The sequence below is a fragment of the Garra rufa genome, chromosome 21, assembly GCF_049309525.1.
Source record: "Garra rufa chromosome 21, GarRuf1.0, whole genome shotgun sequence".
Taxonomy (NCBI): Eukaryota; Metazoa; Chordata; class Actinopteri; order Cypriniformes; family Cyprinidae; genus Garra; species Garra rufa.
This window is the reverse complement of record NC_133381.1, coordinates 10864442-10886233: the sequence shown is the minus strand read 5'-3', so window position 1 is coordinate 10886233 and position 21792 is coordinate 10864442. Positions and strand designations below refer to the sequence as shown.

Genomic DNA, 21792 nt, shown 5'->3' with positions numbered 1-21792 from the left:
GGCGTATCAAAGATGGCCGCCGAGTGACATGACTTGCCTTAAAGGGACTTTGTTAAAACTATACTACCAGTCAAAAGTTTTTGAACAGTAAGATTTTTAATATTTTTAAAGAAGTCTCTTCTGCTCACCAAGCCTGCATTTATTTGATCCAAAGTACAGCAGAAACAGTACCATTTTAAAATATTTTTACTATTTAAAATAACTATTTGAATATATTTAAAATGTAATTAATAAAAATATTAACAAAAAAAAAAAAAATATATATATATATATATATATATATTTATACACACGCACACACACTGACTCCAAGAAAGATATTTGGATCTTTCTATTCATCAAAAAAAACTGAAAAAAATGTACTCAATTGTTTTTAAATATTGCTAACATTAATAAAAAATGTTTCTTAAACAGCAAATCAGCATATTACAATGATTTCTGAAGAATCGTGTGACACAAGAATGGAGTAATGATACTGAAAATGTAGCTTTGATCACAGGAATAAGTTACATTTTAAAATATATTCAAATAGAAAACAGTTGTTTTAAAAAGTAAAAATATTTCACGGTATTACTGCTCTTACTGTTCAGAAACTTGTTACTGGCAGTGTATGCATTTTGAACTTACTGGAAAAAAGCTGTTGATAAAAAAAATCAATAAATATATAATAGTTATTTAAAATTATAGATGGTGATAATGCTTTGAGCCTTTTTTGTAATACAGTCATATTTGCATTCTTTCTGTTGTTATATTTCACATAGGCTACATTTTTGTTTCACTGCAAAGTCTAACAATCCTGCTCCCATATCACTTCTCCCTATTTACTATAAACTAGAGTTTGGAAGAATAACAATCCACCATTTACTTCCTTCATCGGTCATGTGTCATCAAAACAAACACTGGATGGAGAAGCAGATACTAACAGGCCTATCTTGTGATCTTGAGATGGGATGTGTTCCCTTTGCATCTACCGCCCTCCCGTTTGTTTTCCCCACCCCTTTCAGTTCCTCCTATAAACTTTGTAGCTTGTCACTGAGAGCCTGTGTGTCTACATCCAACATTTTCCTGCTGGGAAACTCTTCACTCTTTAACCTTATTTGAAAGGACTTTCTTCCTTCTTCGGCTGCCATTTTACAGGTAAGAAAAAGACTTTTAATCAATTCAATTCTCGCTACTTGAAAAAAAAAACAACATCAAAATATTATCTTTAATTTGAAAAGATTAAGCTTCCAAAGATTTCCTTAAGATTGCATGGGTTTACATCAGAAAACAGTGGAAGAGATTAAAAACATCAAACCTGAAGGACACAGAGGATAAGCTGTCTAGAAAACAACACCAAAAGGACATTTGCATCTTTCACAGTGAAACCCATCTTTCATAAAATTTGTTTCCATGCAAATCAACGAACTGAAAACAGTAGGTCAAAGTCAAACGGTAATTTGATAAACTGTAACATAGGTTCACAGGGATATAAATGTGTTGTTTTATTTATTTTTACTGCAAAACCAGTACAGATCATTGTATAGTCTTTTGAACTGGAATAAAAGACAAATCTAGGCTTTTATTTAACACCAAAACAGCCTGATAACAGATGCTAGTGTTTACTTTACAGCTAAGCAGTTATAATTGTCACTGGATCACAGGACCTGCCCTGATAAACACTGGCTTTTGGAGCCTTTGAGATCAAGTAAATAAGTCTCTGCTTTTGCAGAGATATTTTTATCATCTAGCTGATGTTTGTTTATCCATTCCACACGGAGCAACTCAAGTAAAGTGCTGTGCTCGAGGGCCTAATAGTGATACTTAAATCTAGTTCAATCCTAAAATTTCTTATCCAAAATTTCTTATCTCTTTTCCTGAGGCCAGATAAGCAAGATAGTAAAAGACAGGTTTTGTCTATTTATTGGCCAATTAACTTGGTTAACTTGGAAAATCATCAAAGTTTTAGTATGAGGAAACCAGGACCTGAAAAATTATATCAACAATCAATGGTTGACTACTGTGTTGACCTTTAATGACTCGACTGGCTGTATGTGAACTTTTGGCGCAGTCTGGAAATACTGAGCACATGTACAGTATCTGAAGACGGCTGATAAGAGAATAGCTTTAGCTGTTGTGCAAGTGGCCATCACTCACGAGCGCATGTCGTTCGCAGCTTTTAACACGAGTGCCCTAAAGAGGGTAAGAGGACGGCAGTCAATACTCTTTGAACTTTGAGTGGCGCTACAGAGTGTTTATCCTAATCACATCACAAATGCATGCTATAAAAAGAATGAAATAATACATTTGATTGTCAGATTCCTGTTGTTGTTATTATTAAAGTATGTTTTAGATAAAGACAGTATTTATTTATTTAGATTGTTATAATGTATAATATATAATTTAATAAATAAATCAAATGCATTACATTTCATATGCATAAATAAATAAATAAATATATATGTGTATATATAGTGAATTTATAAATATAGCAAATTACGTTTTTATTATAAAAATTAATTACAATTTTATGAATTATATAATTATTAAATCAGGAAGGAAAGGAAAAATTGCTTTATGTTTTAAATAATAAAAAAAAACAGTATTTATTTATTTAGATTTTTTTATACATAAAATGTAAGATCATTTAATAAATAAATAAAATATTGTGCATTTATAATTATAGTTCAAGTTCAATTTTAAAATAGAATATAAAATATAAATGTTATTAAATATATAATATTATTATTTATTTGTACTACTCCTCAAAATTTTATTTGGATCTTTAAAAATTCATTCATTCATTCATGTTTAACTTGTAAGTAAGTAAATAAATAAAAAAACAAATACAGTAGTTATTTATTTAGAATTAGTATAAATAAAGTATAATATATAATTTAAGAAATTAAATATATGCATTTATATATATATATATATATATATATATATAGTGCATTTATAAATATAATAATAGATTTGTTTATGCATATATATTTTTAATTTAATATATAATTTAATAAATAAAAATATATGCAGTATATATACTGCATTTATAAATATAGTAAAATAAATTAAATGTTTTAAATAATAATAATAATAATAATAATAATAATAATAAAATATATTATATAAATGTAATTTGATAATAATTAAATAATAATTGTAAAAAAACAACAACATAAGCTTATTTATTTATTATTTATTTTTACTACTAACCAGAATTCTTTATTTGGATCTTTTAAGAATAAATTCAGCAAAATAAATAAATAATGGTATACGCATTTATTTATTTAGATTAATTAAATAAATTAAATATAATAATAATATAAATTATATATATATATATATATATATATATATATATATATATATATATAATTAAAATATAATATATAATTTAAATATATAATTTAATAAATGTAAAAATTATATATGCATTATAATATATATTGTGCATTCATGAATAAGGTAAAATATATATTATATTAATACAATATATTACATAATGTAATGTAATAACAACATAAATAGTATAAATGAAATAAACATTTATCCTACAGGGGGAAAACAGCTTTATTTGTTGTTTTATTTATTATGCATTGTATTTATTTATTTGTATTTAAATGTTATTTATTTATCAAATTAATCTATTAATTTGTTCTATATTTACCCAAAATTATGTATTTTGAGAGTGTTGTACATCACTCTATTGCAAAAGCAAATAGTAGAAAATATTTCAGTAGTACTTGATGCATCACTTTCATCCGCCATTTTGATTTACGTTGTCATAAATACAAAAACAATATGGCAGTGACAGAATTATGAGTAAGGGTGCAACATCACAACCAGAAAGGTTAAAAAATGCAGTCCACTGTAGTGGGCAACACACATCAGAGGGTTAAATAAAGACTGATCCGCCCATATCAGATCAGTAGAGATTTACTATAAATACTTCCAAGTGTGATCACCTGTTGCGCTTTTATTTCTAAGACTTGTCATGATCTTAAAATAGTATAATTTCTCTCATTTTCACCATAAGGCACCACAAGGACGCAACAGCACCACCATCTCCATCCGTCCCTTCCTCTCACTGCCACTAGTCCGCAGTCTTCGTCAGGATGGAGAGGGTGCAACACATGACGCGCTCAGCCATGAGGAGGGCGTCCAACATCGAAGTGAACCCGCAAACCAAACGTAACATGCAAGATCTCATCATCAACTTCTCCCTCATCCTCATCTGCCTGCTGTTAATCTACATCATCGTCTTGCTCATGTGACACCAAAAGACGACAACCGGCCAATCGCAAAATGCGCTGCGCAAGATCTCGGACAGTTTTAAGGGGAATTAAAAATGTCCAACCTACGATGCAACACATGTTAAAGGGCGTTTGTTGCCTTCTTCTTACAACAATACGCATATTTTTTGATGTTTGAGTCTAATTTTGTTAATGTGTTTTGTATTGGGATATATCTAAAACATACAAAATTGTATGTTAGGTAAAAAAAAGATGTTTTGTATGTGAATACAGACCTCACAGAACGAAAAAGTCACCTGGTGTACTTCGCAAAAGCAGAATTAACATGAAATGATTAACATCTGGCAAAAGTAGCTCCTAAAAGTCATTTATGTAAATATCCTCCCAATTATCACGCAACTGTTGTGTCGAAATGCAAAATTGATAGGTCAGTCCCAGAAAAAGTATATTATTGACAGGAACAGAGCATGTTGGCACTGAGGTAAATTACGCTTGAATGCTTAACAAATTAATGTCCGTTTACACTTCCTGTGAACATGATTCGAGAGAGAAAGGGAGCTAAAATGGGTAATTTAAGGATGTTTTTAAATGTAGACGACCAATAAAGATTTCGTTTGTTTTAAATGTTCCAACTGACTGAGTTTTTTAAACAAAACTACGAAGAAATAACCCATGTGTGGATCCTGTTCAGGTCACGGAAAGCCATAAAACGTACTTAAAGTGCATTTAAAGAGATAGTTAAGCTACAAATGAAAATTCTAAATAAAACAAGTCCTTTCTCATTACCTCTTTACTTCCCCTAAGAGTGGCTGCAGCCATTTATAAATTTTATGGATCTGGCTTCCGGTCTCATCCTCTCTTCATTTTTACTGTACAGCTCTTGATATTGTGTGAGTTAAAGGAGTAGTTCACTTTCAGAACAAAAATTTACAGATAATGTACTCAGCCTCTTGTCATCCAAGATGTTCATGTCTGTCTTTCCTCAGTCGTAAGGAAATTATGTTTTTTGAGTAAAACATTTCAGGATTTCTCTCCATAATGGAGAGAACCATCACAGCCGAGGAAAGAAGGGTCTTATCCAGCAAAACGATGGGTTATTTTCTAAAAAAAAAAAAAAAAAAAAAAGACAATTTATATACTTTTTAACCTCAAATGCGACAAGACAAGCTTTTTAGATTAAAAAGTATACAAGTTGTAAATGTTTTTAGAAAATAACCAATCGTTTCGCTAGATAAGACCCTTCTTCCTGGGCTGGGATCATTTAGAGCCCTTTGAAGCTGCATTTAAACTGCATTTTGGAAGTTCAAACTCGGGGGCACCATAGAAGTCCATTATATGGAGAGAAATCCTGAAATGTTTTCCAAAAAAAACACCATTTCTTTACGACTGAAGAAAGACATGAACATCTTGGATGACAAGGGGGTGAGTACATTATCTGTACATTTTTGTTTTGAAAGTGAACTACTCCTTTAACCTATTATTTTAATGTATTATCATAATTATGAACACACTGGTTTGTAGTGCAAACAGTTTTACCATTTACTGCACATTGTTTTTCTTCTCCTTATTTGAATAGGAAAATGAACCAGAAGTCTCACTTATAGGCTTAGTGTTGAAGAAAAATGTACTTTTTGAATAAAATACACATACATATGTATTTAATCTATTTTTTATAGTTTATACAAAGTTGTAAAAAACAATAATTATTGGAGCACATTGTACATGAAAATTAATAATTAATTCAATTACTTACCGTTTCTTTGTAATCATGAATTTCTGAGTGAAAATGATTTCTACACCAATTGTTTTCAGACTAGTTCAAAGACTTAAAATGTCATGCAATATAATGCAAATATAATGCATTTGGCCAAATTTGACAGCTTGTGGTCCCTATAAACAGTGGTTAAAACACATTTGTTGTTTTTTTATGGGCAGTGACATGAGGGTGAGTAAATACTGACAGAATATTTAATATAATATAAACTTTTTCTTTTTTAAAGACATGCAGTCATTTGTGACCCTTGACCACAAAACCAGTCATAAATAACATGGGTATATTTGTAGCAATAGGCAAAAATACATTTTATGGGTCAAAATTATATTTTTCTTTTATGACAAAAATTATTAGGATATTATGTAAAGATTACGTTCCATCAAGATATTTTGTCAATTTCCTACCGTAAATATATCAAAACTTAATTCATGATTAGTATTATGCATTGCTAAGAACTTAATTTGGACAACTTTAAAAATGATTTTCTCAATATTTCGATTTTTTTGCACCCTCAGATCAAATAATCAAATCTCGGGCAAATATTGTCCTATCCTAACAAACCATACATCAATGGACGCTTATTTATTCAGCTTTTAGAATCTCAATTTCCAAAAATTGACACTTATGACTGGTTTTGTAGTCCAGCGTCATGTTTTACCATGCTCATAAAGTATAGATTTAAGATATAAATGTTTTATTTATTAATTTTATTTATTTTTTCGCAACTGGTGGTTTATAGTTTGTAGGAAGACAATATAATACAAATATATATGTAAGTGTCTGTGCAATTTATTTCAAAACTGGCAAGACATTGGTATTCCAACAGTTTTAGTCCATCCAGAAAAGACATATTTATGAATAATATATGAAATGAATGTGCATCTCATTTTTTAAATCAAGTAAATGCCCATATCAAAAGGGAAAATAACAAACTCACAGTGAGATATCAAGAACAGACGAATGGGCTATTGAAAACTGCAGTTTCACATGCTCTTCAGTTGAGTGTCTTGAAAAATTTAAAAGGAGAAGTACTGTGAAAATAGCTCTTGTGGTTGCTGTTCTTTTGGTGCTACAGTTGAATCCTCAGTCTTACGAGGGCTGCACAAAACACAGAGAAGTCAAACACAACCAATTACTCTGCAGCAACATCAAAAGAAAAAGAATTTGCACATCCTAATCAAACACTTCCTTATTAAGTTGCTACATTATTGCATGATGATATCTAAAAAATGAACAGTGGCCACAAAAAAATAACATTGCAGTAGATTAGAAGTGGAATTTATGTTAAAGAAACCTGAAATATTTCACAAAAGCAGGGTTTAAATGATAAAACAACAGATATACTGCTTAAAAATGAAACTAAGTGTGTTCACACTTGTCATGTTTGGTTCGATTAAAACAAACTCTGGTGCGATTGCTCTGTTCATTTGAGTAAGTGTGAATGCTGCCATCCGAACCCTGGAGCACACCAAACAAGCGGACTGAGATCACTAAAAAGATGGGTCTCGGTCTGCTTCCAAACAAACTAAATATGAACGCAACACGGACCAAATACTTCTAAACGAACCAAAAACAAGAATTAATGACAAAAAAAAAAAAAAAAACTATTTGTTGCTGCTTTAGATATTTGAGTTGATTCAACTTAAAATTTTAGGTTGTCACTTTGTACAACTTAACATTTCAAGTTGACTACACTTTTTTTGAGTTAACCAGGTAACAAATTATTTTAAGTTGACTCAATTTTTTTTCCCGTCACAAAATATACATCACTCAACCCAACCAATCAGGTTTTGAACGTATCACTATGCCTTTAGGTTGGGTATCTTTAAGTTCACTTAAAAATGCCAGTGTGAACGCTAAGCGGATCAGGACCAAATGTATAATTTTCCTTTTAGGTCCAGACCAAATAAACCAAACGAACCTAAGTGTGAACACACCCTAAATGTATTTATATCAGCTTTGTTGTAAGGGGATGCTACTCGAAGGCTCATTTCAAATGAAAAGAATGAAGTTAAGGGTTTCTGCAAGTTTTATGAAGCTAAATTTAATAAAGACCTTTTAAGGCAAAATCAAGAAATAAATTGAATCCAAATGTAAATGCTTTGTATTAGCAATGCTTCAGAAGTTAAAAATACAACTTCCAACAGATCTCCATTAGTTTTTAATTCATTTTATGATTTGAATAGCTCTGCTCCCTATGGAAATAACTTTCACTGTATCCTTCTGAAGACACTGCAAAAAAGCGATGTTCTTCATCAGTATTTTTGTCTATTTTTCCAGACCACTTGTCTAAAGTTTCTTAAAATCAAGATTCATTTACTTAAGAAGCAAAATTAATTAAGATAAGAAGTCCTGTTTAATCAAAATGAAGTGAGCTTATAAGTAAACGAGCAAACATCAGCCAATGGCTTAGAAAAATCAACTTAATTCAAAGGGAAAACAAGTTTTTCACACCCCACTAACAGATGTTTGTTCTTGCTTTAACCTTAAACGTATTTACTTTTGTTTAGTTCCTCTGAAAACGAGACTTATTTTGCATCCTAAGCAGAAGTATTTTTACTTTACTCAAGAAAATGTCAAAAGTATCTGTACTTTATTTTTTTTTACCTTTAATACTTAAGAACATAAAAAATGTAGTACTTTTTTGTACTCAAGTAAATCTTTGAATTACTTTTACCTGAGTAAAAGTAAGAAAGTAATTAAGTATTGAATTATATTTAATATTAAACATAAGTGTGGTAAAAAAAAATACAATATTATGCTTTGGAATTCTGGAAAGTAAAGTTTTCTAAAGAAAAACACTGATAAAGTACAGACACTTGAAAATTACTTTTAAAACAGAGTAAAAAATACTTCACTGCTGTCCACCTCTGATCCTAAGTAAATGTATGTTGGTTAGATACTTAGAAGTTGAAAATATATAAATTATTTTTAGTTCAATGTGCGAATTGCTGAATCTTTGTAATAATTTATAGTTACATTTAGACATTAGCATATGCTTTTATCCAAAGCGACTTACAAAAGAGGACAATGGAAGCAATCAAAAACAATAAAAGAGCAATAACATGCAAGTGCTATGACAAGGCTCATTTAGCCTAACGCAGTACACATATCAAGTTTTTTTTTAAATTATATAATAATAATATATTATTTAAAATGTATTTAAAATGATTTATTATTTATATAAAAAATTGACAAAAAATAGTTAAAAAAATAGTAAAAATTGTTTTAAAGTAATACTATACAATTTTTCTCCAACAGATTACACACAACAAATAAATCTGATGTGATCCTAAGCAATAAAAAGCTAAAATGTGACCCTGGACCACAAAATAAGGTAACATTTTTTGAAATAGACATTTATACATCATCTGAAAGCTAAATAAATAAGCATTGATATATGGTTTGTTATGATAGGACAATATTTGGTCGAGATACAACTATTTGAAAATCTTGAATCTAAGGGTGCAAAAAATAAAATAAAATATTGAGAAAATTGCCTTTAAAGTTTTCCAAATAAAGTTCTTAGCAATGCAATTTACAAATCAAAAATTAAGATTTTTTATATAGTTACGGTAGCAAATGTACAAAATGTATTCATGGAACATTATCTTTACTTAATATTCCATATATTTTTGGCATAAAAGAAAAATAGATAATTAGATATTGGATATTGCTACAAAAATACTATTTAAGACTGGTTTTGTGGTTCAGGGTCACAAATATTTCTTACAGATCTTCTTGCTTTTACCAAGCACCAAATGTGCAAATATCAGTTAAAATTACCTCAACTTTTGGTTAAAAGTAATTGCACAGACTATTTTAGAAAAGTAAAGTTAATAATAAGGAAAAATTGGTAGATATTTAAATATTTTAAGTATCTGTAATTACATTCAGTGAAACGTTAGCAGCACATCCAATTCATAATATTTTTTGTGGCCACTGTACATGTGTATTTTCACTATTTCCCTATAGCAGTCATTACTATAGTCAAGTAACCTTTGCTTTTTCGGTGACAGTAGGAATGATCCTAAAAATGGTTGTCTGTAACTACCGCAGCACGCAGTGCAGTGTCTCTTAACCAATAAGAAGCTGCCCTCGTTGTTCAAGCATCAAATGAAATCACAGGCACCATGCTGAACTTTTTCCTTTTAAATAATAAATAAAATATGCCCCTCTATCAGAAATGGTCTAATATTATCTTCCAGGCCAAAGCGGCGTACAACATGTCCCTGAGCTTGAGCTTCACCAGAAATAGCTGCTGCTCATTTGAATAGCTCATTTTAAAACCACAAAACAACAAATGCATGAAATGTGAAGGGCGGAGTACGGCTAATGGGCGGAGCCATACTCCTGATTGCTATGTGATGATATGTGATGACATCAACTGCATGCTCGCATTGGCATTCCAATGCCATTGTGTGATCACACACTGTTTAGGTGAACTTTCAGTCCGATTTAAGGACATTGCTACGTACAATTTATCATGCACATCAAAGTAGCATGAAATACAAACATTTTTTAATGTGTGCCGTTCGCCGGCAAGATGCATTAAAGAGTGAGACGAGCATACCCACAGTTTCACTGGGACACACATGGCCGTGTTCTCGTATCAAAACGTCCAATCAACAGACAGACTGACGGTTTTTCTACCGTTAGCACTGAGACCGTGTGATCCGACCAATGGCAAGACAGTTCTGTGGTTTTAAGCATGTCTCTTGTGAGGACAAGGACGTCTCGGACAATCTCACCTCCGGGTGGAGTCGGCCTGGGGCGGAGGGGTTGGAGGGGGCGGAGGTTTGTTAGACCTGAGCTCATGGTGGTGAATGGGGGAGTTGGGGACAGACTCTAGGCAAGCAGGCGCAAGCGAGCCGCCCGCCATCCCTTCCGCCGCAACAACGCTTAGGTTCGGAGAGCTGGTGAAACTGTTCGCAGGTTTTCTACTCTTATGCTACATTAAAAGGACAAACACAGAAAGGGATTGTGGGAAGTCGGAGGTGATGGCGAACTGTAGCTTCAAGCTAAACGATGACAAGGTAATGAACATCATTTTGAATGTGGACAGGGGACAGATATGACAGATTATAGCTCTGTTACAAAACCTAGTGAGCTGGCCGTTACAGGAATGCATGTTTCAAAGGGCAAAATATCTATATTTTCTAATATTTTGTTATTAAATTATTTATAAAAAGTTACGACAGCATGTATTCTTTATATTTCCACCAAATGGCTTAAGTATGTGCCAAAAGTAAGAAAAAAAGGTGAAAAAAATACATTTTTATTTCATTAAATTCAAAATTGTCCAATCAAATAAAAAATGTACTATATCACCCAATGCTTATCTAACATTGAAGAGCATAATATTCATGCTTGTGTTTCTGTACTATACAGTTAAAGTCAAGTTAAAGTTTACACCTGCAAAATGTTAATTAATTTAACAAAATAAGAAGGATCATACAAAATACGTTATTTTTTATTTTAGTACCGACCTGAATGAGATATTTCACATAAAAGACATTTACATATATAGTTCACTAGAGAAAGTAATAGTTATAGTTAGTTAATAAATTATAAAAATGACCCCGTTCAAAAGTTTACATACACTTGATTCTTATACTGTTGTTATCGAATGATCCACAGCTGTGTTTTTTTTTCTTTAGGGACAGTTGTTCATGAGTCCCTTGTTTGTCCCGAACAGTTAAACTGCCTGCTGTTCTTCAGAAAAATCCTTCAGATCCCATAAATTCTTTGGTTTTTCTGCATTTTTGTCTACTTGAACCCTTTCCAACAATGACTGTATGATTTTGAGATCCATCTTTTCACACTGAGGACTGCTGAGGGACTCATATGCAACTATTACAGAAGGTTCAAACACTCACTGATGCTCCAGAAGGAAACACAATACACTAAGAGCAAGGGGGTGAACATTTTTTGAATTTGAAGACCAGGGTAAATGTTACTTATTTTGTCTTCTGGGAAATATGCAAGTATCTTCAGTAGCTTCTGAAGGGCAGTACTGAATGAAAAAATATGATATTTAGGCAAAAATGTACACATCTTCATTCTGTTCAAAACTTTTCACCCACCGGCAATTAATGCTATTAATTCCTTCTGGAGCATCAGTGAGTGAAAATGTCTTCCAGTTGACACATTCCTACATTATGTGCACCATATGGGTCACTTTTGAGATTTCATTCCTATTTAGGCAGCACATTAGGTTTTGGAACAGAACTTATGATTTGGAAAGCAGGGTAGAACTTGATGTTTGAACATGGATATAAGACACAGACAATGACAACCGCACGAACACAACTTATGCAACAGAAAGAAAAGGTTAGACCAACTAAAGAAACAGTGGGAGGCTATTAATAGCCTCTGCAGAACATCCCATTCCAGCGGTACCTCTGTAAAACACACTTCCCATAAGGCATAACCTTTGAAGTATTCTTTTATTATATTCATGGATTCCATGAACTGTACAGATGGAGTGCTTTTAAAAAGGTTTATGGTTTGTGCTTTTTATACTATCAAATCAAATCCGATTTATGTGGACTTCAGAGGTACTCTTTGATCAGTGTGGCTGCATCTCTCTAACCTTTATAAGGGGGTTTATGACCCCGACATTGGGATTGGTGTTGAACACCTTGTTGAATCCAGGCTCTCGATTCACCAGCTCCAGTTGATAAAACTTCTTGTCATCCTGGAACAAAGGAGGCACAGTCAGACCGAAAGGCCCTGTGCAGAAAAATCAATGAACTGATATTGACTTTTGTCTGAAGATGTGTAATGCTTTGGGACAAAAAAAAAAAAAAAACGATGTAGAATTACAGTAGTACACATATCACTTTTAACGGGATGCTGCACCTCTACAAACCATTGCTGTGTATACTTACCACAAGCTTCTTAACCAGGGCTTCTCTCTCGGACACCATTTCTCTGAGCTCAGCAATCACCTGGAGGTCCTCTGGTCGGCTTTCTCTATTTCTGAATTTCTCCTCCGTACCTTCCAACCTGCTCAACCCACACAGATACACATTAACGATTATACTGCAGTAAAAACAATGGCTCTGTCATAAAACCTGCGAAATAGTCAACACGAACTCTCTTCTTTTTTGCTCAGCAAGCCTGCATTTATTTGATTTAAAATACAGCAAAAGCAGTAATACTGTGAAATATTTTTACTATTTAATATAACTGGTTCCTATTTGAATATATTTCAAAAAGTAATTTATTCTTGTGATCAAAGCTAAATTTTCAGCATCATTAATCCAGTCTTAAGTGTCACATGATCCTTCAGAAATCATTCTAATATGCTGATTTTATTATTTTTATTTTTATTATTATTATTATTATTATTATTAATAATAATATTTAAAACAGCCAAGTATATTTTTCAGGATTCTTTTTCAGGAGCTTTTGTAAAATTATACACTATACCATTCAAAAGCTTGCAGTCTATTATTAAATTATAGAAATTATACAATACATAAAGCAAGGATGCTTTAAATTGATCAAAAGGGATGATAAAGACATTTATAATGTTATAAAAGATTACTATTTCAGAAAAAAGCTGTCCTTCTCAACTTTCTATTCATAAAAAAACCTGAAAAAATTCTACTCAGCTGTTTTCATCATCATCATCATCATAATAATAATAATAATAATAATAATAATAATAATAATAATACATTTTTAGCAGCAAATCAGCATATTAGAATGATTTCTGAAGGATAGTGTGACTGGAGTAATGATGCAAAAAATTCAGCTTTGAAACCACAGGAATAAATTACATTTTAAAATATATTCAAATACAAAACATTTGTTTAAAAAGTAAAAATATTTCGAAAATTGTACTGTTTTTGCTGTACTTTGGAACAAATAAATGTAGGCTTGGTGAGCAAAAGAGACTTCTTTAAAAACATTAAAAATCTTACTGTTCAAATACTTTTGACTGGCAGTGTACAGTAAACATTTTTTATTATAATATAAAAATGTATTATCTTTTCAGGTTTTTTTAAGTGTTAGAAATTTTTTATGCTTTTGTTATTGTGTTATTTTTTTTTAGCTTTAACTGGCTTTTATCTCAGTTTTAGTTCTAGCAGTTGTTTAACTTATTTTTATTTTAGAGTTTTTTTTATTTTTAGACGTTATTTGTCAAATATTTATATTTTACTTTGTTTTCATTTCAGTGAAGCATTTGCATGCTTTTAATTTGAAATTTTAAAAATCTAATTAAAAAAACCAATCTGCCATACTATTGGTTGCTAGTAAATGTTCTTCCAAGACTTCTTGATTAATCGTAAAATAAACCCTTTTTGTTAATTCTCATTGCTAGCCATCTCTGTCACATATGCTGTTTCAAACCGTCAATTATCACCAAAAATGAAATACTTTTGTCAACTTTCCTGCTTCAAATTGCAGTCAATGTGAACACTCCTTTAGGCAGAATCACAAATATCCTTCACATTTAATACAATCCTAGAATGCATTGCAACAACCTCAGTGAAAATGTGCATTGAAGAAGGCCAACAAAAATTGTTAAAATAGTTCCACTGAATTAACAGTTTCACCTAATATATATGCGTTATATAATTTTGTTCGCTAAGCGACATGCTAACATCAGACTCTACTGCAATACTTACTGTAATTACATTCAAGGTACTATTTTAGCCTTAGAAGACCTATGTATAAGTACACTGTGGTAGACATCAAGGCACTAGGTTTTGAAACAGAACTAATGTGATTCATCTAGCTGTCCTCTGAAATATTCAGAAGGATATTACATTAAAATGATGTGTTTTGATATTCAATTCAATCTGATATTCAATCTTTAAGTGAGATAAAGGGACTCACAGAATCTGCAGAGCAGAGATCTTGTCTTTTAGCAGCTCCTGAGCTTTGTTGAAATCTGACAGCATGATCTGGGTCTCTCTGTTATGAGAGGCGTTCAGCTCATCAATCTCCCTCTCGAGGCGCTTAGAGAGATCCTGTTCATGAGCCCTGCATAAAATAAAATCATTTAACATATGCAAAACAGTTTGGCCATTTACATACACTCTTAAAAATAAAGGTTCCTTATTGGCATCTATGGTTCCATGAAGAACCTTTCACATCCATAGAATCTTTCCATTGCACAAAAAGTTGCATTAAAATGTTCTCCACACTAAGAAATTATTTTTTTTTTAAAGGAAACCCCAGTTATGAAGACTTGCATGGCTTAATGTAACATAAATCTCTTACTAAAATATGTAGCAGAAAACCCATTAAAGACTTAATAATTTTATACATATTTTAAACTATGGAGGTGCCATTATTTCAATGATATGAAATGGCTGCACTTAGTGAGCTATTGCCACTACCTGTTGTTGCCGCAAAACAACTCTGTAAATAAAATACTAATACAATGCCACATTGTGCAGCTTTTGGTTGTAATTTTCAGACAAAGTGCAACAACAGAAGTGATGTAAGTCTTCACTGCTCTTCCTAGTGATAAAAAAAAGGAGCAAAGAATGAGAAGATGCCTGTGGACAAATAAAACTTCCTAAAGACCCGAGTCTTTGTTCTCTCCACTTTAGTCCTGATGTCTTTCAGGCTTTTAGTAGACCACAGCTACTAAAAAAGCTTACAAACGGCAGAGACAAGAAACGCTAGATGCCATCCTGGCAGGATATAAGCTTGTCATGACACCCCAGGCACTAAAGAAGTTTCTCAGCTTGGATTTCAATCGATATCCATGAAATATGTATTTCAACTACATATTTCAGTAAGAAACATTTAAGTTTTACTACTAAGCCATACAAATCTTAATACCCGGGGTTCTCTTTAAGAGTGTGGTGTCAACAAACAGAGCAAATGCTCTGGACAACAAACACATTCAAATTTATTTCGCTCTGAGGCACACAAGCTCACTTATTTATTAGAACAAATTCCCTCAGTCCCCCAAAGAATATGATCCCTTTTCATTTGCCACAAATTAGCTCTTTTGAATGAAAGCAAATGAAATTGGTTTGTATATATCTGGCAGACACCTCCACTGACCTTGACGCATTTATATCACTGAAACAGAGGAATGCAGCTGAGATGATACTGAATCACAGAGCTCTGCCTGAAGGCTGTGGGGCTTCTGTGTGGGAAATAGCTCCGTCTGCTTCCTTCTCACATTAAATTAGCTTCTGGTTCAACTAGACTGACCTTTAGGATGTTATAATTTAATAGCTCATGAAAGCCAAAAAGATTCTAAACACGCACAGGATGTCAGTTGCCCTTTTTTTGCATAAAATAAAGGTTTTAAACAACCAGGATAACGGTAATGTTCACCGCTCGTACTCTACCCTTAACATTTAAGTATTACTGTGAGCACCGCAATTTCCTGTTTCTTAATGTTTCTGGGCTTTCTGGCATTTTAATGACAGAAATAGAGAGAGAAAAGACAAGAAGTGATGTGGGAAAAAGAGTCACATAACTGGCAGTCGAATAGGTTCTATAAGTTAAAACACACTCAAAAAAAATATCCTCACATATGTGACCCTGGACCACAAAACAAGTCTTTTCCTCTATGCCAAAAATCAGTGGGATATTCAGTAAAGATCATGTTTCATGAAGATATTTTATAAATTTCCCAAAACTTAATTTTTTCATTAGTAACATGCATTGCTAAGAACTTCATTTGGACACATATTGCCCAATCCTAACAAACTATACATTAATGGAAAGCTTATTTATTTAGCTTTCAGATTAAGTATAAATCTCAATTTCAAAAATTGACCCTTATGACTGGTTTTGTTGTCCAGGGTCACATATGTTAATAAGTTGGTACCTGATATGCAGATTGGCTTCACTGCGCACCCGCAGGACTTCCTTCCCTTTGAGCTCAAGTTCCTTGGTCAAGGTGTTGATGGTCTCATTGAGCGAATGGATTTCATGGTCCAGATCAGCGATCCGGTTCTTCCTGCAGCTCACCTCCTGCCTCAGGTCAGATATACGCTCTAGGAGGTCTTGTTCCTGGAGAGGCAATCCACACAAATGTTAAAACATATATGCATTAACTTTAACAGATGGATGACTGTGTGTTTAAACGAGGCGGAAAATGCCTTTTTCATAATGTCATTGCATTGGAATGATTCGCTTAAAAAAGCATTAGAAGCTTTTGTGCCAGACCCAGGAGCTTTCAATTTATGTATATAGGTCACATTAAAAGAGATTCAATTGTGGTGAAGTATTAACTGGAGTGAAACGAACATGAGAGAGTGAGACTATGATTGTGTATTATAGAGACAGACACAGAGGGGGATTATAAATCAAATATGAAAATGGGAAAAGGGTGTAAGTCACGGTAAGAGCTCTCCCATAATTCAGAATTCAGTACCTCATTTTTTATTCATCGCGGTTATTCTTCAAATTTCTGTAAAGTGCAGCTTAGCTTCGAGACATTTTATAATAGCCTAGCACTTGCTTCACCTTTCATGGTGAGAAACCACAACCGTGTCTTAAAACCAAGGGCACCTATGTGGCATCTGGTTTTATCCCGACAGGTGGAGCAAATGATGTCCTTCATGCTGAATCTACCATTCAGAGATGGGATTTTGGCATTCTATTTGTTTTCATTAGTGGTCACTATTAGTATTAATCATACTTAAAGGGACAGTTTATCCAAAAATTAATATTCTGTCATTAATTACTTAACCTCATTTTGTTCCAAACCTGTAAGACCTTAATTCATCTTCGGAACACAAATTAAGATATTATTAATGAAATTATAGAGCTTTCGACCCTGCATACGCATAGACAGCAGCAAAACTACCACATTCAAGGCTCTGAAAGGTAGTAAGAACTTCAATAAAATAGTCCATGTGACATGAGTGGTTCAACCATAATGTTACTTACAAAGCCATGAGAATACATTTTGTGCAAAAAGAAAACAAAAATAACAACTTTATTCAACAACGTCTCTTCTATGTCTCGGATTTCATTGAAAATATCTTATTTATAAATATTCTAAACTTACTTTTATATTTGATTTTTGAAATATTTATTAGCTACAATTTATTTTTATTTCAGTTTTAGTTTTAGCAATATTAGTACCTCAACAGCAATTCTAATAGTTGTATTTAATTTATTTTATTTCATCTTTCAGTCAATGAAAAACACTATAAAACTACAGCATGTCCTGAACTGTTTGTGTTACAGATATAAATTATATGCCTGTGGGCAAAACATACAAATATTGTTCAAATGGAAAAATATAAATCATTCAAAATATGAAAGCATCAAAAAGTTATAGAAGTTTAAATTTACTGTAAAAAAAAAAACTGTACCAATTTTACAAAAGTATTTTACAAAATATTTTTGAATCCAAAATTGCTATAAAAGTAATGTTTTATGTCTAAATAAGTTGTGTTCCAAATTTAAAGTTGATATAAAAAAATGAAGCTCTTGTGAGATTTTATTTAGGATGTTATACCACAAACAGCCACTGGGTGTAATCCAAACTCCACTGAATGTTTTTGATGCATCACAAATATCAAAATTTCTCTGTCAATATTACTTATATCACAAAATACTATCACATTGAGCCTGAAATTCACATCTGAAATGTTTGCACATTAAAATATATATATATAACCTTGCGTTGTTTCAAACACGTTTAAACACCACCTCAGAAACTTTGATTCATCATAGAAAATAAAAAATCAGATCGGGTTAGATTTTCTGCATTTCTCCCACCCGTAGCAGGCATTTTAAGAGGTCTTTTGACATTTCAGAGCCACCATAATGTTAAAAAAAACGCATACTTAAATTGTGTAATTTTGTGTGTAGATCTGCAGATTATTGCAGAAGTGGAATCATTTCAAAATATTGGAGTAAGTATCAAAAAGTTATAGAAGTTTAAACTATTGTAAAGAAAATGCACTGTACCATTTTTTTTTTATATATAAAATAAATATTTTACAAACTATTTTTAAATCCAAAATTGCTATAAAAGTAATGCTTTATGTCTTGTGTGTTCCAAATTTGAAATTGGTATTAAAAAAAAATTGAGGTTCCTGTGAGATTTTATTTTGGGCATTTTACCACAAACATCCAAACTCCACTGAATTTTCTTGATGCATCACCAATGTCACAAAATGTAGCTCGATATTACTTCTGTCACAAAATACTATCACACTGAATCTGAAATTCTCGTCTGAAGTTTTTGCATGTTAAAAAATAAATCCGTCAATCACGCTTACACAACGCCTCCGAAACTTTAATTCATCATAAAAACATTCTGATCGGGTTTAATTTTCTGCATTATTCACATTCATAGCAAGCAGCCTGAGAGCTACCATGATGTTCTATGCGTGACAAATTTTGATGAATATGAAAAAGAAAAAAAAAATCGCAAAATTGGTAATCAGTGTGCTAGGACCATCTGATTTCTGTTGAGTTTAGCATCGAGGTACAAAGTGGTATCAATTAAATGCTCACATGTTCTTTGCAGCGTTCAATAGTGTCGTCCAGCTCTCGTTTGGCAGCATTGTTCTCCTTCAAATGGACTTGTCGCAGGTGTTCGAAGGCAGTAGCGTGGAGGTGATTGAGCTCAGAGCGCAGAGAGGCTATAAAACACATAAAGAAGCCCAGTACAAACCAAAATCTTCAACTTAAACATATATTTTCTTGCATTAAGAGCCTACTAAGAGCCTAATTCTGGTATAATCACTCTAGCGAGGTGACCAAAAGGTCGAGGTTCAAACCCCTGCAGTGAGTGATCTATGAGCTATTATTATTAAGATTTGCTCTAATAAGTGCACTGTAAGTTGCTTTAGGATAAAAGCGACTGTGAAAATGATAATTTACTTTCATGATAACAGTGCATATGAATATACTGCATGAGTTTAATGACCTCATAAAAGGCTCTAATCTTGTAGGCTGGAGTGTGGTGCTGTAGTTAATGTGAGCGCATGACTCACCCAGCATGGCTTTGCCCTCATCCTCCAGCTCAAAGCGCAGCGTCTGCAGCTCCTGGTCCGACTGCTGCCGAAGGATTTCCAGGGTCTGTCTGTGGGCTTCTCTCAAAGCGTGTAACTCTTCTCTCTGTTCCTGTTTTAGACGGTCCTCAAGCTCCTACACAAATGCACACGTACAGACAGGAGGAAAATAAAGACATAAAAATACAGAAGCACGCATCAAATGCATAAAGCAAAACACCACATTTGCATGTGAATGCAACATGATGCCATGAGAACAAAAGGTGTCAATCAGAAAACTAGATTGCATTTAATGAGGGAAATGGCAGAGCTTGCAAGGCAGGAAAAGAGAAATGTTTTAGGTAAGCTTAGCTTTTTGAGTGTCATATTATTACAATTTAAAATAGCCATTTTTAATTTTAATATATTGTAAAAAGGAATTTATTCCTGTGATGCAAAGCAAAAAATTTTTTAAAGTCATTTCTCCAGTCTTCAGTGTCACATGATCCTTCAGAAATCATTCTAATATGCTGATTTGATGCTCTTATTCATATCAATGTTGAAAACTTTTGTGCCGCTAAACTTTTTAGTGGAAACTGCGACACATTTGTTTCAGGATTTTGTGATAAACAGAAAGTTAAACAGCATTTATTTGAAACAGATATCTTTCGTAACATTACAAATGTGAAAAATTGATTAATTTAATGCACTCTTGTTGAATAACAAAAGTATTATTTCTTTCGAAAATGCACTGTAGTGTAAATATATTAATTATATGTAACAATGAAACGACCAATCGCAGTTCGGTATGCAAATATTTGTTAAAATGAAACCCAATCACAATTTAGAATGTTTTGAAGACATCATCACTGCTGTTACATTTAATGTAAGGCAAATCAATTTTTTTTTACATTTTCAAAAAGTATTAAGACTAAAATATGAAAACAAAGAAGCGTAGAGCATAATTTTGAAATTCTGAGATTAGTCATGCTTGTTTTATACTTTTTAGAACCACTTTAACTGTAAAATATAAAAACAAATGACAACATGAACGGCATTTATTTAATCTTTAAAAATTTACTATTTTTTATTTCACACAGCATAAATAGGCATATTAAAAAGTCTGAAAACCTCTGCGTTAAGCCATTTGGACTGAATTGACAGCAGAAATTTGAGAAGAATAAGAATTAAAAGGATTTTCAATACAGTGGGCTGGTTACTAATTGATGCTGTGCAGTATCATCCAATTAGAAAACCATTCAGTTTACTGTTGACACTCCGCCATTTTGTGGGTTGTTTCTTTTTATCCATGCCACCCCACGTTTGGGAGGAATGAGGGGACATTTAAACAGTCCACCCACAGAGCCACTCTAACATGCGGTGCCACCAACCGCGTTCAAGGGTAGACATAAAAGAATGGAGATGAAAGCAACTATTAATGTTTTTTTCATTACTTAGTAATCCGAAATGTGGCCAAATCAGCTTAAAGAAGCTTCTTTCTTGGCCGCAGCGCAAGGCTGAGCGAGATGGAGAAAAGCCTGTTAGGCTCTGCGTCACATGTCTGCTTCAAATGTCTGGGTTTGCTATCTTCAAATATTCTGTGTAATACACAATTCGAAATGAAACAACACCTGTGGATGTGAAACAGGTTTTCATATGCATAATGTGTTTTTGGAGTAGACTGTAGACAAGGAAGGACAAAAAGGAGGGTAATTTACCATATGGATGTCATGCACAGTGGAGTTTTCTCAGTGTGGGATGATAATGCAGGGGTGACAATTCCAGAGAGCAAAGGAAACACATGTACAGTACTATGAAGGGGAAAAGGAGACAGTGA

The 21792-nt window shown here is 32.6% G+C and overlaps 2 protein-coding genes across 3 annotated transcripts in view; one reads left to right on the top strand and one right to left on the bottom strand.

Annotated features, from left to right (window-relative positions):
• The first annotated feature begins 1017 nt into the window (after positions 1–1017).
• pln2 (phospholamban 2) lies at positions 1018–4859 on the top strand. The gene is made up of 2 exons (XM_073827577.1): positions 1018–1137; positions 4019–4859. Exon 2 carries the CDS (start codon positions 4098–4100, stop codon positions 4254–4256), a length of 159 nt encoding a protein of 52 aa, XP_073683678.1. The 5' UTR covers positions 1018–1137; positions 4019–4097; the 3' UTR covers positions 4257–4859.
• A 1919-nt stretch (positions 4860–6778) lies between these two features.
• Positions 6779–21792, bottom strand: part of fam184aa (family with sequence similarity 184 member Aa) — a 46393-nt gene continuing 31379 nt past the window's right edge. The window contains exons 11-18 of one of the 2 annotated variants that reach the window (XM_073827102.1): positions 19959–20112; positions 19477–19604; positions 16826–17010; positions 14863–15009; positions 12903–13020; positions 12605–12709; positions 10761–10960; positions 6779–7107 (exon numbers count right to left, since the gene is read on the bottom strand). In XM_073827102.1, coding sequence (XP_073683203.1) covers positions 7026–7107; positions 10761–10960; positions 12605–12709; positions 12903–13020; positions 14863–15009; positions 16826–17010; positions 19477–19604; positions 19959–20112 — 1119 coding nt within the window. In that variant the 3' untranslated portion in view covers positions 6779–7025. The remainder of the gene's footprint in view (positions 7108–10760; positions 10961–12604; positions 12710–12902; positions 13021–14862; positions 15010–16825; positions 17011–19476; positions 19605–19958; positions 20113–21792) is intronic. The other variant, XM_073827101.1, reaches the window with a different exon arrangement.

Bases quoted from the DNA above. Each gene is read 5' to 3' on its own strand.
- pln2 (XM_073827577.1), top strand. From the start codon at position 4,098: ATGGAGAGGGTGCAACACATGACGCGCTCAGCCATGAGGAGGGCGTCC.